At 51.9% G+C, this 16,205-nt stretch overlaps 5 protein-coding genes across 7 annotated transcripts; all 5 read left to right on the plus strand.

Moving 5' to 3' along the window:
- Positions 1-812: 812 nt before the first annotated feature.
- ABB37_03871 (hypothetical protein) lies at positions 813-1,505 on the plus strand (the record flags this gene model as incomplete). The annotated part of the gene is made up of 1 exon (XM_015801342.1): positions 813-1,505. Exon 1 carries the CDS (start codon positions 822-824, stop codon positions 1,503-1,505), a length of 684 nt encoding a protein of 227 aa, XP_015659962.1. The 5' UTR covers positions 813-821.
- A 602-nt stretch (positions 1,506-2,107) lies between these two features.
- ABB37_03872 (hypothetical protein) lies at positions 2,108-3,445 on the plus strand (the record flags this gene model as incomplete). The annotated part of the gene is made up of 1 exon (XM_015801343.1): positions 2,108-3,445. The coding sequence occupies exon 1, from the start codon at positions 3,119-3,121 to the stop codon at positions 3,443-3,445; it is 327 nt and encodes a 108-aa protein (XP_015659963.1). The 5' UTR covers positions 2,108-3,118.
- A 4,775-nt stretch (positions 3,446-8,220) lies between these two features.
- Positions 8,221-9,920, plus strand: ABB37_03873 (hypothetical protein; the record flags this gene model as incomplete). 2 transcript variants are annotated; one of them, XM_015801344.1, is made up of 1 exon in its annotated part: positions 8,221-9,920. In XM_015801344.1, the coding sequence occupies exon 1, from the start codon at positions 8,343-8,345 to the stop codon at positions 9,918-9,920; it is 1,578 nt and encodes a 525-aa protein (XP_015659964.1). In that variant the 5' UTR covers positions 8,221-8,342. The 2 variants fall into 2 exon arrangements, with proteins under 2 accessions (XP_015659964.1, XP_015659965.1); XM_015801345.1 differs by having other exon boundaries at positions 8,229-9,920.
- Positions 9,921-10,835: 915 nt separating this feature from the next.
- ABB37_03874 (putative 60S acidic ribosomal protein) lies at positions 10,836-11,785 on the plus strand (the record flags this gene model as incomplete). Of its 2 annotated transcripts, none has more annotated exons than XM_015801346.1 (1): positions 10,836-11,785. In XM_015801346.1, the coding sequence occupies exon 1, from the start codon at positions 11,099-11,101 to the stop codon at positions 11,783-11,785; it is 687 nt and encodes a 228-aa protein (XP_015659966.1). In that variant the 5' UTR covers positions 10,836-11,098. The 2 variants fall into 2 exon arrangements, with proteins under 2 accessions (XP_015659966.1, XP_015659967.1); XM_015801347.1 differs by having other exon boundaries at positions 10,881-11,785.
- A 718-nt stretch (positions 11,786-12,503) lies between these two features.
- On the plus strand, positions 12,504-16,015 carry ABB37_03875 (hypothetical protein; the record flags this gene model as incomplete). The annotated part of the gene is made up of 1 exon (XM_015801348.1): positions 12,504-16,015. Exon 1 carries the CDS (start codon positions 12,953-12,955, stop codon positions 16,013-16,015), a length of 3,063 nt encoding a protein of 1,020 aa, XP_015659968.1. The 5' UTR covers positions 12,504-12,952.
- Between the last annotated feature and the right edge of the window lie 190 nt (positions 16,016-16,205).

Raw genomic sequence — 16,205 nt, forward strand, 5'->3', positions numbered from 1 at the left:
TTGGCAGGCTCGCACAGTTTGCTTTGTCAGAAGGGGTAACAGCTGGAGGAGCCGTGTGTGTGTGTGTGTGTGTGTGTGTGTGTGTGTGTGTGTGTGTGTGTGTGTGTGTGTGTGTGTGTTGTGTGTGTGTGTGTGTGTGTGTGTGTGTGTGTGTGTGTGTGTGTGTGTGTGTGTGTGTGTGTGTGTGTGTGTGTGTGTGGTGTGTGTGTGTGTGTGTGTGTGTGTGTGTGTGTTTTGTTAAGGGATGAAGGATTTTCGCGTCTGCTCCGTGGTTTTTCCTTCTTTCTTCTGTTCACTGTAGCGAACAATGACGCTGATACTGTGGCTGGTATTGTTGTGGAGGACGCTGAGTTTTTGCTTCTCCTGTGCTTCTTTGGATCGTTACACATTTAACTGAAAGCTCTGAATACTGTTGTGGAAGGTAAGCTGACAACGAATCGTGCTGCCCGCAAGTGCTCTGCGAGCGCCTACGCGTTGGTTTCATCGCTAAGAAAAAGATGCCAACTGAAGAAAAACTCCAGCGACATACCTCTTTGGTGATCGACTGTGCGGTTTTTGCGTGGATCGGCAGCGAACATTTGAGAGAAACACACGAAGTAAAAGCGCATCCATCGTCTGACGGACGGCGTCGCATAACCTTTCGGGTGGTCAAGGATCTCGGCAACGTTTATTGCCTGCTGTAAGCTCCGCCCTTTGCTTCCATCCGTCATTGTTTCCCCTTTTCTACACGTTCACCATATATGTATTTTTTTTTTTCTAACGCACGACTCTCTGATGTTGGTGTGACACAAATACCTTTTAATCGCCTTCGCAGGTCCCCAATGTCCTCCGCCGCTACCGTCTACCTCGTCTCTGGCAACAAAGGCAAGCTGACGGAGGTACAGCATTACTTAAGCGGTGTCGGCGTCACTGTAGAGGCGGTGAATATTGACCTCACCGAGACACAAAACCACTCGGCCGAGCAGATCAGCCATGACAAGGCAGTAGAGGCGTACCGCGTGGTCAACAAGATGCCCGTTGGCGAGCCGCTGCGCAGCGGTGGCACTCCCGTCCTCGTGGACGACACCTCGCTCGAGTTTGATGCGCTCGGTGGGCTGCCCGGGCCGTACATCAAGTGGTTTCTTGACCGCCTCGGCGTGGAGGGGTTGCTAAAGATGGTGCGCGGTTTCGCGGCAGCCGGGGAGGAGAACTCGACACAACAGGCACCGCAGCATCGACAGGCGGCAGCGGTGTGCATCATCTCCTACTGCTACGGCGTTGACGAGACAGCCGGGACGCCGCTGGTGAAGCAGTTTAAGGGCGTGTGCCGCGGTGCGCTGCCGATTGCGCCACGCGGCAGTGTCGGCTTTGGCTGGGACTCCGTGTTCGCTCCCGAGGCGCAGCAACCACCGTACGGTAAGACGTTCGCGGAGATGACGGTGGAGGAGAAGAATACGCTGTCGCACCGCGCAAAGGCGTTGGAGATGTTGACCGCGTACTTGAAAGCGCACGCACCGGGTCATTAGGCGGTCAAACAGACACGATGCGTTCTCTTCATCATTCCCAGTATCTTTCTTCCGGTTGCAGGGCGCGACTCACGCTTTCGGCGAGCGAGAGAGTGTTTGAACGTTCTCGTGATATCCTCCGCAGATCCCTTTGGCGAGGTTTTTTTTTTCCACCTCTTTTTCGCTTCTGACATGGCGCCTTCTTCGTTTAGGAGCCCTTAATTGTTATCGTCTGGAGTAAGGGTTTAAAAGGAAGAGTCAGGAGTTGGAAATAATAATAGTACATCGTTGCTTGTGAGGTGGGCAGGGAATCTACCTTCCCGCTTCCTTGAGAACGTGATGGCAGAGGCATTCAACGGTAGAAACACTACGCAGTTGTGAAGGCGCCTCTTTTTCACTCCTTCTTTGTGTTAATGATTGTGTGTGTGTTTGCGTGTGTGCGTGTACATCAACGCGAGGGTGGGTACGAAAATGCTTGAGAGCCGTATGTATTCTGCTCCACTCTACCTCCTTTGCCCTCCCCCTCCTCTGCTCTTTTGTGTTCGTTTCCTCTTGAAACTTCCGTGAATCTTGTACGATATTTTTCTCCGTGGCGTTTTATTATTATTGGTTCTGCGTTGTTCAGCCTTCTAATCTTTTTCGGTGAGTCCCACGGGAGACGTGTGCACCCCTGCCTCTCGCTTTCTCTCTCTTTCTCTGCTCCTGCTAACGGTACCCTCCAAGGAGTTCATCATCTCCCTTTTCTTTTGTTTTACGCTCTCCGTATTTAGCGAACAGCAGGAGAAAAATAAAGCCAAAAAAAAAAACGTTAAGTCTTCTCTCTCGCTAAGCACGATTTCGAGCTTGCCCTTTCGCCTCTCGGTTTTTTTTTCTAGTAAAAAGGAGTTTTGTGGTTTGGGCCGTCAGAGAAGCGAGGAGGAAGGATTTCGACTCTTTTTGCGTTGTGCCTCTCTCGAACTGGTTTCGTTTTTCCTATTCCGTTTTCCCTCTTCGTTTTCCCTTTTTCCTCTCCCGATTCTTTCTCATTTTTCCTCCTTAAGAATTATTGTCGCGCATTGCACCATACACAGTATCTGCTTTCTACGCCGTCCTCATTTCCAGTTCAAAGGAACATACACGTCCCTTCACGTTTTGAGCACGGCGCTTTTGGGTGGCACTTTTACGATTTGTTGTTCTTCACCTGTCTGCATTCGCTTGCATACAACGAGGCTACATACATATATTACATGCAAATCTAAGTAAGAACAGTGTTTGCGTTTTTGATACCTCTTCGTCCTTCTCCCATTCCTTCCCGTGGGCTTCCTGCAGCTGGTGTTTTTGGATACCTCAAAAAGCCAGCAGTAGTGTTTATAATTGTTTTTATTTCCTTTGTTGTCGTCGCGGAGACTTTTTCTTCGTTTTTCCGACCCTGGTCATTCATTTGTGGTACTCATTACTTTTCTTCTTATCTTTCTTTTTGACTCTCTCGCTCTCTCGCTTCACTTGCCGGTGTTGCAGCGCTTCGGTATTGAACGCTTCATCTTTCACTCTTCGTAGTCCGTCGTTTTTGTGTGTGGCTCTAACCTGCCGTGATTGGTTTCTTTTTTTTTTCCTCCTAGGTAATTGGTTGTACCACCTACACACGAGTCAAAAGCATGTTCTCCTGTGTCCATATGAGCAAAGTCAAGCTTGCGCGGACGCGCAAGCCGAAGACGTTGACGGAGCAGCACAAGGCGGAGCTGCGTGCACGCCGCAAGGCGGAGACGGCGGCGGCCCACCCGTCGCAGCGCCCGTTCACTAGCTCGATGGACAGCTTGCCAAGCGACGGAGAGGACAACGTTGCAGGCTGCTACGTGTACAAGAACAGGGATCCGTCACACAGCTGCAGCGCGGTTGTGCACTCCACGCGTCCTCCGCCGCGTGCCAAGTCACTGGAGGAGTGCCGTCCACCACCCCTTGTTATTACTGCCGGGGGGCGATAGTAAAAGGAAATGAACCCTCACTCTTTCATATACATGGGACACAATGGATCAAGTCAAGTCTGTCCTCACAGTTCCTATCTGAAAGACTAATGCGCGCGAATGCGGAAATAAACGAGCGAATGGTCACGACGGCCACGCTACCGAGCAGCTTAAAGGTGCTGACGTCATCGCGTCTCCGAGGTCTTCTGTTATCATCACGTTCGGGGTTTTTTTTTTTCAAACGACAAAGAACAGCGAGGTTGTGCAGTGAACCCGATTTCGTCGTCTTCTTGACCTCACGTAAAAGCGTACGCGAATAGGCTCGAGGGTGGTTGGTACAGCGCGTTTTGTAAACTAAAAAAACACGTTGCTTCCCGTTTTCAGAAGGCTCCGGATTGCCATACTGTGAAATGGTGGCAAATCGAACGCACGGCGACTCTCTCTCTCTGCACAAGATGAGTGCCCCTATCTGCTTGCATTTAATCCCTTGCAAACCGATATATCCTCCGAGAGAGCTGTTTCTTTCCTTTTTTCCTTTTCTCTCTCTGTTCGCTTAACTCGTTAAGGCGTGTGAAAGCAAAACGATTTTGTGTATTTTTCTTTCTTTTCTTCTTCGTCCCCTATGTTCGATTGCTTCTCATCTCTCCGATGGGAAAAAATTCTCTTTTTCTTTTTTGTTTACTTGATTCGCTCTGACGCGTATATTAACGTGTTTCCTCTATATGATATGGCGTTAAATTCTGCTGCTTTGCTTTTCTCTTTTTTTCACCCCAAAATAGAATTTCGTTTAGTGTGTGTGTTTGAAAGCCCGTTATCATTATAATTATTTCTTTTTGTTTCCTCTTTACCTTTTTAGATTCTGTCTCTCGACAACATTGCTGTTTGCCTTTTTTCTCCCCCTTTTTCAGCAATGTCCTTGTCCACTTCTTGTTCTCCTCTTGAGAAAGAGACGCGGTGCACGCAATGATATGAACTCAGTGTGGCATCTCTTTTTCGTAGTTACCTAGTACGCGTACAGGCGTTTGAGAAGGACGAGAAAACCTCAAAAAGTAAACGTTGCTCTGTTCATGCGCTTCATATGTTGTTTTCTTTCGTAGAGGTGACGGTTTTTTTTTCCATTTTGCTCATGTGTCGTACTTGCAATGCACAGAGGCTGGTGCTCTGGGGAGCAGCTTTTACCCAATACCTTAGTTTCTACGCCCTTTTCTCTTCCAGTTTTCCTCTCTTGATCACCCACTTATCTGTTGACACTGTGAGACAACATAAACCAGACAGAAAAGGCAAGAAAGAGCGACGTACGACGCTCCGGCCGGAGCTCGCCTGCGATGGCACGCGCCGTCGGTATCCACAGGGCAGATGTGTGGATTTCTTCTTCTTCATTTCGTCTGGTTGTTTGTTTTGTGAAGTGATTGGTCGGTTTTGGGGTAGTGGAAGTGAGCTCTTTGCACAAGGTTATCTCGTCACACTTCTCCCGCGCGTAAGAGGCTCGTAAAGAGCTGTGGAACAGTAGCCTGCTTCCGAATCCTTTTTGGGGGTTTTAAGCGTATCTTCCTCTACGTGTTTTTTTTCCCTCACGATTGTTTCTCTCGCATATGTAAGAAACACATAACCTCGATCGCTGCATCTCCGGAAAAAGTTTCGTTGTTCAAGATGAGAACAATGGGAAAAATAGCAAGTAACAGGTACAGCTACTCTCTCACGGGCAACAGAGGAAAAAGAACGATAAGAAATCTCCAATGACAAATTCCTCGTTCTTAAGTCGGAATCGGAGTTCCTTCCGGCAAACTCTTCATTGAAAGCAAACAAGACAAAAGAGAAACACAAAAGCGGAAAGACAGCACTTTACTTCCACGAACAGCGCTATGAAACACCACGGTGCAGATTTTGGTTTTAACTTCAGTAGAGATTTCATGAAATATTTTTTATAATGAGCTTGATAGCGATGCGTTGTTCCGTTGTATCAATCACTGTTCTCATTTTTTATATACCTGACGTGGCGCTGCTCACATGACACCCACATATCAAGACAAAAATCTTTTCACTTTCTATGTTCGCCGAACGCAACAGGCGATTGTGAGTGTTTTCGATGGGTCGGAGAAGCTGGATGTTGAGCTACGGCAAATTGTGGCGAAGTATTTCTCCTGTCTTGTTTTTTTTTGGTAGTGGTGGTGGTAGGGGAGGGGGGGGGGGTAAGTGAAGGTAAGATGCGCGTTTCGCCGTTGAAGATCATTTATTATTTTCTCTTCACATCAACGCCATCGTCATTGTTTTGCTTCCCCACCTCTGTGAAGGCACCGCTGCGCTTACGGGGCGCGTTAGCTCTCCTTTCGTCTCTCCTTCATTGATCGTTTTTCTCTTTCTAGTTCGTAGCGAAGGGCGTTGTCTGTATTACTGGTGCGCATGTTTTCTTTTTGTGTTGCTGCGCGCAGTGGCGGCAGAGAAATACATAAAGTTGTGGTCACCGACGAACGTGAGGACAAGACGGAGTCAACGGTAAAGCGTGTTTTTGATTCTTCGAGGTAAAAAAAAATGTACATTTTTTAAAATCCTGTTTATCTCTTTATTATTTTTATTTGAAACTGGAAGATTATATCTATGGATGCCACTTCCCCTCTTCCTACGGTTTAGCCCGATTTTCGTTCCAAGTAATTGAAACGATCTCTTTTCCCTTTTTAACAATTGCGTGCTCTTGAAATCTCTCGTAAACACGGTTGTGGTGCCTCTGTTTTCAGTCGACCAGCGTCCTGCTGCGGCAAAAACAAAAAAGAGTAAAAGCGCGCCTTTCACCTTTCTTTCACCGTTAGTGCCGCCGAACTGGTCGACGCTGGAATACGCTTTGTTGTGGTTGGCATGGAAGGAGAGAGGGAGTACATAAATGTAAAATAAATGTATAGTAAATTGTCTGTGTAGTTGGGGTCGAGTTTTTTTTTTCTTTTTTTTCTCCTCCTTCTCTGGTTCTTTTTATACACCTCACCTTCGTCTTTCTCCTGTGCAAAGGCGTGTGCACCTCTCATCACTGACAAGCAGGTCCGAACTGACGTGGATCTCCTACGGGTTACGGGATTCGCATGAAGGTAAGTAGCACAATGAAAGAAGAGTGTCTGGAGGACAAGCCTTTTCTGTTTCACATACTGAAACGCTGAATATTCAGTTGTTCAAGAATTGCTGTGTTTTTTTTTCTTAGCTTCCTTGCGACAGAGATGCGACCTTGCCGCTCGGGAGGTGCAATTTGTGCAGACGCGGCCCCCATACAAACTGCGTTTCGTTTGTACCGTTCCGTGCGAGTTTTCGGTGATGATACGATGACCGAACGCGATGTTGTGTGGTGCAAGGCGCGCGTTCTATATACCTCCTTATCTGCTTCGCACCGCCGTAGGTGTACACGGGATCGTTCTGAACTGTGTGTTTTCCCCTCTTTTTAAAGGAAAGAAGATGCGCGCTTGCGTGATTTAATAATCTTCTTCTTCCTTTGTTTTCTGGCCTGCACGTCTTGACGGGAGTAAGCCGAAACACACACACACACAGGAAAAAGTATTAGAAAGGGAGAATTCACTGTCACAAGCTAACAAAAATAATTGTAGTACCCTCGTGCATTCCGCAGTTTCCATTTTTCTTTTCTTTTCGAACCACCCCAAAATACTGAGACGCTCAAATGTGTTTCTCTCTCTCTTTACTACCACCTTGCTCTGCACTGTAATCCTAACATTTTTTGTTTTATTCCTTTGAATGAGTGACAATCAATGCAGAGGGGAATAGTGCGCGTTGTGCGACCTCCACTTGTGTCATTATTGTTAGCTCATTTTCCTTCTCTTTTTCTGCGTCGTTCCCTTTCACCATTATATTACCCTCCCCACACGGGTAGCCTCATCTGACCTTTCGCAGTGCACGATGTGTGAGGCTTCTCTGGCTACACTTTAGGCCCTCGCTGCTGCGTGAGCGTGTCCGCGTTGTCTTTTTTTTCTCCCTCGCGTTTCTCCCAGTTTTCTTTCGCTGTTTTTTTTTTGTTGTTCTCTGCCCTTTACGGTGGGCTTTTAGTCTCCTCCGTGAGAGCCGCGAGCCTTATTTGTCGGTGTTATCGTCGCCATTCCTTTCTCTCTTTTTTGTTTTTGTTTTGCTCGGACGTGGCGACGACAACGACAGCAAGAAGAAGGTGAAGGGGAAGGCATCGTTTTGTGTGTCATGAGCCAAGGCGCCATACGTCACTGTAGCCCCTTTCGAAGACCACAACTTGTGCGATAAGTGTATCTGTATGAAAGACAGCAAAAAGGGGCAAGCACCGGCTGTATCATTTTTTGAGCGTCGCAGAAGTGGCCGTCGTAGCGTTCCGTGGCAGCCGCGGCAATCGAAGAATGCACGACAACTCTATACTTTCATCTGCGCTCTGACGCCTTGAGGTCTTCCTTCGGTATTATTCTTTCTTTTTCAAGAAAAAAGAATGAAAGCGAATAAGTTGGGTATGTTTAAATTTGAGAGGGAAGCACAAAAATGTAGTAGCTACATCGAGTGGCGTCAAAGGTGTCTTTTGGCAGATCGTATGATGTATTTATAAAACGTGTTTGGGTTTAACGTGACACGTGACACGCTAATAGTCGCTTTTTTTTTATGAAGCAGAGCTGATGTGCGCAGATGTTTTCAATGAATCGTGCAGTGGGTGTTACCGGCGTTCCTTTCTGTTGGCTTGTAGACAGCTTATTCATTGAATACTGCAAATTTCACGTTTCTCGTTTGCTTTCTTTCCCTCTCTCTCACTTTCCTTTGGTTCGTTTCCATCCATTTTAACTCGCGCGTAACGTGTGAGTGCCAAAGGAGTGACTAGCCAAAACAACTCCCATAATATTGATTGCGACCTTCTTCCGCATCGACAGCGAAGGGAGTTTTCTGTTCGCTTTTTGTTTCTCTCTTCTCTTCTGAACTTTCCATGAAGGCGGAGTCTGGCGTCCGGCAGCCGGGTGAGCCGGGCTACGTCAAGAGGATGACGCACATCATTCTCAGCCTCGTTGTCCTCGTCGTCATGCCATTGTACGTCTACCGTGAAGTCACGCTCCTTCGCACGCTCGCGACGGCTCCCGTTTCACGCGTGATCTTGTTTGGCGCGCCGCTTGACCCTCGCAAGCTTGCACAGCGCCTCAACCCGCACGGTGAGCCCATTTATATGTCGAACGTGGTCGCAGCAACCAACGGCAGCTGTGACGCCGCTGCCGCCGTGCCGGAGATCCCAAAAGGGCAAATTACGGCGGTGACTTTTAACGTGGATGACACGGAGCGGCACGGCGTGGTGTACATCCCCAACAGCTACCCGTCGGTCACCACCGCCACCACCACGCGCGCGGCCTCGCCGGCGCCGATGTTGGTGCTCTTCCACGGCCTCAACGACAACTGCGAGCACTTCTTAAATGCCACCGGCTTTATCCCGTACGCGGAGCAGCACAGCTTCGTGCTGGTCAGTGCCTGCGGGTCGCAGGGATACCTGGGGACGGCGTGGAACTCCGGTACGTGCTGCGGCTTCTCCGGTGACAAGCCGAACGACGTCGCCTTCGCGCAGAAAATCGTAAAGGACATGTCCGAGACGGTCTGCGTCGATGAGCGCAAGGTGATGGCGGTGGGCTTCAGCAACGGCGCCATGCTGAGCGAGGTACTCGCCTGCGAGGCCCCTGACGTGTTCCAGGCCACCGTCTCCATCGGCGGAGTGGTGGAGTTGCGCCCCGGCAACGCCGAGGGCCTAGCGCGTTGCACCGAGAAAGTGCGGGCCAAGCAGCATCGCGCGAGTGTGCTGATGGTGCACGGGACGTCCGATGCGATGGTGCCATGGGGCGGCAATCGTTTTCTTGGCTTTCCGTCGATCGACGCAAACCTGGCGGCGTGGGTGGAGCGGAACGACTGCGCGGCGGACAAGAAAAACTCCACAATTCACACCAAGACGTACACGAACACCATCTACGACCACTGCGGTGCTGCCACTGCGAATGTGGCGACGGACGATGCCGCGGTGAAGATTGCGTTGAGACATGAAAACCGCATGCATTTGCCGGCGGAGCGCACTGCTCGGGAAGCCTTTGAAACCCCGGCCCCGAGGAGCGGGTCACCGTCGCTGCGCGTGCAGGTCGAGCCTCTGGGCGTGCACAGGAAGCACGGGAAGCGCGTTGACCGAGACGATGAGGACCATGATGAGGAGCGTGAGGATAGAGAAGGCAGAATGGAGAAACATCACCACCCCAAAATGGAAAAGCGGACGAAAGGCAGGCGCGGTCCTCACCGTCGTCTTCCAGAGGACAGGCCACATCGGGGTGGCGGCAGGCACCCGCGCCATCCTACTCCATGTGTTTTGCCCCCGGTGGGGGAGAAGCAGGCGAAGGTCGACGCGGATTCCGCGATAAGCCAGATCGAACTGGTGAAGGTAGAGGGTGGTGCACATAGCTGGCCCGAGGACAAAGAGTTCTCGACGACGGAGTACATCATCCAGTTTGGTGCTCGTGTCTTCGGTGGCTACCCGAAGTAGTGTATGCGATCTGAGGAGCGGACTGAAATGTGGCCGCACACGGTAGAGAACAAGGCGAAAAGTTTTCTTTTCTACAAAACACCGCCCTTCATACTTCTCCGCCTTTCCATTTGGGTCAAGAAAGAATCGCACGCATTATTTTCTTTCTTCTTTCCACCTCGAAGCTGTTCTCTTTCACTTATTATGCTGACGTGCTTTTCTTTTTCTCTTTTCTTTTTTTGGACTACCGAAAATGCAACAAGTGAGACGTCACGGTGTCCTGGCTTCCAGCGGGAGGGAATACGGTTTTCGTCTTCTACGTGCTCGACAACTTTGAATGTTTCATGTTTCTTTTTCCATTTTTTGCTTCCGTTTTTCTTTTTTGAAAAATCCGTGTCTCTCTTCTTTTCACTCAAGTTACTCTCTTTTTAGTTTTTCTGTGGAGAGCATGTCACGTTTCTCTCGTATCTCCTCTGGCATGTGAAAGCTATTGAAGACCCAAAATGCAGTCCAGCAAGTCGCCTGTTGGATGTAACGAAGGTTTCTTTTTCTTCCTTCCTTCTAGCCGTGCGCTGCGCTTTTGCGCCTATGGCAAGGTTCGTGGAAGAAGGCAAGAAGTTGTCTTTCGCTTGACGGCGTTTCCACTAGCAGCTGAGCAACTATCGAAGAGCTGCGGTTGCATCGGTAGCTGCCGGTGCAGGGGTGTTCTTCGACCATTACTGTGGGATGGAGCAGTACAGGACGTTGGAAGCTGCGTACGTGCCAAACCGACGCTTTCTAAACTGTTACCTCTTCCACACGCCCATGCTACCCCCGTCAGAGTTGTTTCTGCGAACCTTTCTTCACTCTTCCCCCTCTCTCTCTCCTCTTCTCCTCTTCTTTTCTTTGTCTTTCTTATCGACCTTCTCAATCTACCGTTCTTAACCTTGTTGGTCGAGCTTCATCGGCCGGCCTTACCCCTTGCACGCGAAACAAACTAAAAGAACAGCAAATACAAAAGCACAGTGTGGAGGACTTTCTCGTTTTTGCGCGTAACTGTGGCGAACCGCTCGTTGTCTCAGTTTCAGTTTCGAAGTACGCCAGAGAATCATTCGGCAACTTCACGATCACCAATTGAGTGACGCATTCAGCTGTCGTGTTATTTCGTATCAACATCCACTCCCCCCCTCCCACACACACACACCCGATAAAACAGGAAAATGCCGAAGTCAAAGCGCTCCAAAATCGTGCCGCTCACGAAAACGCAGGCGAAGACTCGCGACGACAAGGACAAGCTGATGGAGCGCATTCGCGCTGCCCTGGAGGACTACAACGATGTTTACACCTTTGAACTGCACAACATCCGCACCAACATTCTGCAGCAGATTCGTGAAGAGCGCAGCGCGGACAGCCGTCTCTTTCTCGGCAACAACAAACTGATGAGGATCGCCATCGGGCGTGACGAGGAGAGCGCCCAGAAACCAAACCTGCACAAGCTCGCCCCTTTCCTCACGGGTCTCTGCGGGCTGCTCTTCACCAACCTGAGCAAGAAAGAGGTGAAGGACTACTTCGGCACCGTCGGCGCTCCCGTGTACGCGCGGACGGGGCAGACGGCGACTGAGTCACTGGTTCTCAAGGCGGGTCCTCTTCCGCAGTTCCCGCACAGCATGTTTGATCACCTCGCCAAACTGGGTCTGCCGATTAAGCTGGACCGGGGTGTGATCGTGCTGCTGCAGGACACCACCGTTTGCGAGCCAGGCGACACGCTCAGCGCAGAGGCGGCACAGCTGTTGAAGCTTTTTGGGATGCAGTCTGCCGAATTCAAAATCGATCTGACGGCGCACTGGTCGAATGGGGTGGCGAAGAAGGTGAGCAGTAGCAGCTCGACTAAGGACGAGGCGAAGTAGCGGGAGGGTGTGCGTGTGTGTGTGTGTGTGACCTGCGGCCAAAGAGGGAACGTGCAGAAGTGCTTGTTGAGCAACTTCCTTCCTCTTTTGTGGTTGTTTGTTTGGGCATGCACTGGCTCACTTTACTTGACAGGTGGAGATATCTCTTTCCTCGGGATCTCCTTTTCCTCTCTAATGGTGGGGCTCTTTTTCCGTTTTGTTTTCTTCTTTGTAATGGTGGTCGTCTTTAACGCGAATAAACGCCTGGTAAGTTATTAACACTCAACTCCTACATCGAAATAAACGACCAAGATAGAACGTCTTCTCCGCCAACATTGCGTTATGAAGCCTAACAGTGACACACCTCGTTGGTGGCATGGAGGATCGTTAGGTTCCGAGTCTTCGTTGAAGATTTGACTGTTGAACACTGTGGATGCGCACAGCTTACATATCTTCTGTGGGGAAAGAGGATAGTCGGAGTACAGGCAATTACTTGTCCGGTACACGCTGTCAAAAAGAACAAAGGCTCTGCCGTACTTTCTGTGGTGGCCGAACCGACCGGGGAGCTGTTTTCTTTCGCGTAACGGTGACTCTTGCGATATCCACTTAATGGGTTCTTTTTCAATTCACCACCTTTCATTGCTTCTCTATTTGCACCTTCTCAACTGTTCTTGAGACTCGGTTTTGATGATTGTGCCTCCTTGTTGTTGGGGTTGCTACTGTATTTCGGTTCTTTGCTAGAACATCCGGTCTTTTCATCGGTTCCTTTACGCGGTGAACATAAAATATACTACTGTTTGCTGTTTAGTGGCGCAGCAACTCAACGACTCATCTTCTTGGTGTTCAAGTGTGGCTGCATCCTCTGCCAGGTGCAATTGTTTTTCTTCTGGCGTTGTTTCGTAATCCCTGGTTTTTCAGCACTTCCCTCCTCCTCCACGTTTTGGCTTTATAAGTCAAAGAGAGACAAGTTGAGTTACTGTTTCATCTGCGGAGGTTGTACTCGGCCTTTCAGACACGCTGCGAGAGTCCACGCTGGCGTCCCTGTCGCGTCTTTTCCTTTCGGTGCTGAAGCAGGCAATCCTTCCTCTTTTCTTTCTTTCCCCGTGACCGAAGACTTTCGCGAGCAACTGCTGCAGTCCTCTTCACATCTTTTTTTTTTCCTTCTCGTTTGACGGACCAGATAAAGTAATGGCTTCCGTCGAGACTCGCGACGTGGTGAAGCAGTACGAGCTGCAGTGCAACGCCCTCCTTACCTCCCTTCGTCCTGGTGGTTCACTGTCTTCGATCGAAGTGCGCAGCCCGTGCGAGGCGCTGCTCGTACCGCGGCAGATATCCCTCGAGGCAATTCACATTGTTCCATTTCTGCAGGCCAGGCTGCAGCGAGCCCGGCCGGCTACCCCGCATTCGCCCCCGCCGCCTCTGTCCGATCTTTTCGGCGAGGGCCACGATACACCAAAACGGGAGGAAGCCAACCATGCCAACACGAATGCAAAGGAAGCGTCTATCGAGACCGACGCACCGTCATCGCCGTCCGGCTTGTACTACTCTCCCGAGAACGAAGGCCCCTTTCGCGCTGCGCTGACCTCCTTTTTGGAGTACCACCTCCTTCACTTTGACGCCTTTGGCAATTCAGAGTTCACAACGCTGCGCGGGCAGCGCGGTGCCTTTTCGGAAGACTTGGACCACGTAAAGCGATTTGGCCACATTGGCCAGGTAGCTGTGCTGGTGGACGCAGACCCACTGCAGCACCACGAAGCGTTGTTCAACAGCGGTGGTACGCAGGCGAAAAGGAGCCCCTCACCCTTTGGTGGGCAGAGCACGGAGGAGAAGTGTTATCATCCTGCCTCACTGCAGATTTTTATAATTGACCGGCCACTGATGGACTCCACCGAAGCCCGCTACATCGTCGACACGCTGCGCAAGCTGACTGTGCGTGAGGCGACCGTGGCCAACGTGACGGCACGACTCAAGGCGCTGTTCAGCAGCCCCCCGACCTCACCCCGGCAAGGCCCACAGCAGCAGCGCAGTGGTGGCGCTACACAGCTGCCGCTTCTGATGAGCAGTGATGACAACGCCGCTCACGCGACCGCCGCGGCAGCACCAACTGCAGATTCGCCAAGGCTCATCTCACCAAGGAGCGCCGCGTTCACTTCGCCGTCATCGTGCCAGGTCATGCGTGCCGCCTACGACTCGGAAAACGAGTCCATTGCAGAGACCGTCGTCATCGATGACTTCGCGGAGGACGTGCCAGAGGAGCCGGACCTAGCCCCGTACGTGAGCAAGTATACCCAAATTAGTGAGCAGCAACGTCGACGCAGCGAAACGAGCCGTGCGTCGGAAGAGGCAACGCGTCCGCCCATCGTTACGGGGAAGGCGATCACTGCGAACGATAACAACAAAACCCACAAAAGCGGCAATCATGTGGTTGTGGCCACATCTCTGGTGCCATGCGTGGCCGACCCCAACAACGGAAGGGGCAACGCCGTGGCCCAGGTGAAGGCGCAGGTGGTGGCGACTCCACCGGCCTCCAGGGAGGAGAACGCGGGCACAAACTCCACCAGCAGCCGTGACCGCGTCGTCTCTGTCACCATGACGGCGTCCAGCCCGAGTGCCGCAACGCCGTCCGACGCCACCCACGCCAACGTACTACGGCACGAGTACAGTCGTGAGTGCGTGAAGGACTACCGCCGCGTGGTGGCCGCAGACAACGATATTTCCTACAGCATTTTTGAGCACTTGATGTCCCTGCGCTGCAGCACGCCGCTGGCTACGCTGATGAGCTCCTATGTGTCAAAGAACCAGCAGCTGCAGCAGCCCATCTTGAACAATGTGAAGTACAACAAATTCATTGGGTCTTGTCATGCACTGGTTCATCAAATACCACGATTTGCAGCAGATCGCAGGCAGGCGGCTATTCTGTACGAGGGAATTGAGCGGTACGTCACGTCGCGACTGTATCATCAGTTCTATAACGTGAGCGAAGCCGAAAAACAGCAGAACTCGATGCTGCAGGCAGCGTTTATGCGGCTGGAGAACATGACGGCGGAGCAGCTGGACGCACTGCCGGAGGTGGAGCGCCACCACGTGTGGGGTCAGGCGATGTTTGAGCTCGACGGCATGGACTTTTTCAAATCACCGCGCGAGAAACTGCGGTGTGGGATGCGGGCCTGCGAGCTGATAAGCCTGGCCGTCGGCGACATTCTCCGCCAACGCCGCAATGCAAAGCACCCGACTCCTGCGAAGAACGCGGTGCCTGCTGCATCGTCCAGCAGCAACGTGTCCCTCGCCTTTGGCGCTGACGAATTCCTCCCGTGCTTTCTGCTGCTGGTGCTGCGTGCGCGGCCGCTCAAGTACGTGCAGAACATTTCGTACATGGAGAAGTTTCGCTACGCCAGTTTGATGTCGCCGGAGGAGTCGTACTGCTTCGCAACGATGCAGTCGGCGATGATGTTCTGGCTGAACTGCAAAGAAGATGGCCGCGTGGGCTCCATCGCGGCATCACCCGCCACTTCGTTGTTACCGCCGCCGGCGCAAGGAGGCGGTACGCCAAAGAGGCGCGGCTCCGCGAGTGTAGGGGCGCTGATCAACGCCGCGGTGCCGCTACCGCCTGCCCATGCGGCCCCTCTTATGACGGAGCAGGACTTGCTGCCGTCCGTGCGGCAGGCCTCCTACACGGCCCGTGCACGTGGGTTGGCTGCGGCCGCGACGAATGAGCCGCCCCAACAGCCCGTCGACTCCCCCGCTGGGGCGACCGTCATGGCGCGGGAGGAGGCGCCGACGGTGCTCGACGTTCTCTTCGGCTGGGCAAACCGAAGTCTAGCGCCGCTCGCGGACGAAATCGGCCTCGGCGGCGGGTCGCGGAAGGCCACGGACTCTGCCAGCAGCTTTTCTCCGACTGAGGCGTCGTCGCCCGCAAAGGCGGCCGCTCAAGGCTCTGTCTCGCCCGGTCCACAAGGAAAGAAAATGAAGGCCGGTGCGAACCACGCCCTCTTCCATCCAGGCCTGGACGTGACGGTGTCGCCGTCTTCTCACGGCACTCCGCCAACTCCACAGCCGGTGCACCAACCTGACGCCAACACGCGAGCCCTCGTGCGCGAGCTGCTCGTTACGCAGCGCAAAACGTTTGAGCAGCTCACGCTGACTGAGATCGAGATGATCGTGGAGGAGGCGCGTCAAATGCTCATGGAGAAGAAGTCGCCGCCGTTGGAACCGGAGAAGAAGACCATACAACACAGGGAAGAGAGTGTATGATGGGGACTGCGGGAGACGGTTGCCGTTGCGGTGGTGCGTTTTCGTACCTACATGCATCACAACCGAAGTGCGCGTGGCGTGCGTAGAGTCCCTGTTGTGAATCGCTGTGTGATATGCAAGGCTATCCCACCCAATGTGGTGATGAGCTGACAGAGGTGACGGAAGGTAGTGGCGTGGTGGACAACACCGT

This window comes from Leptomonas pyrrhocoris (genome assembly GCF_001293395.1).
Source record: "Leptomonas pyrrhocoris isolate H10 chromosome Unknown, whole genome shotgun sequence".
NCBI classification, from domain to species: Eukaryota; Euglenozoa; class Kinetoplastea; order Trypanosomatida; family Trypanosomatidae; genus Leptomonas; species Leptomonas pyrrhocoris.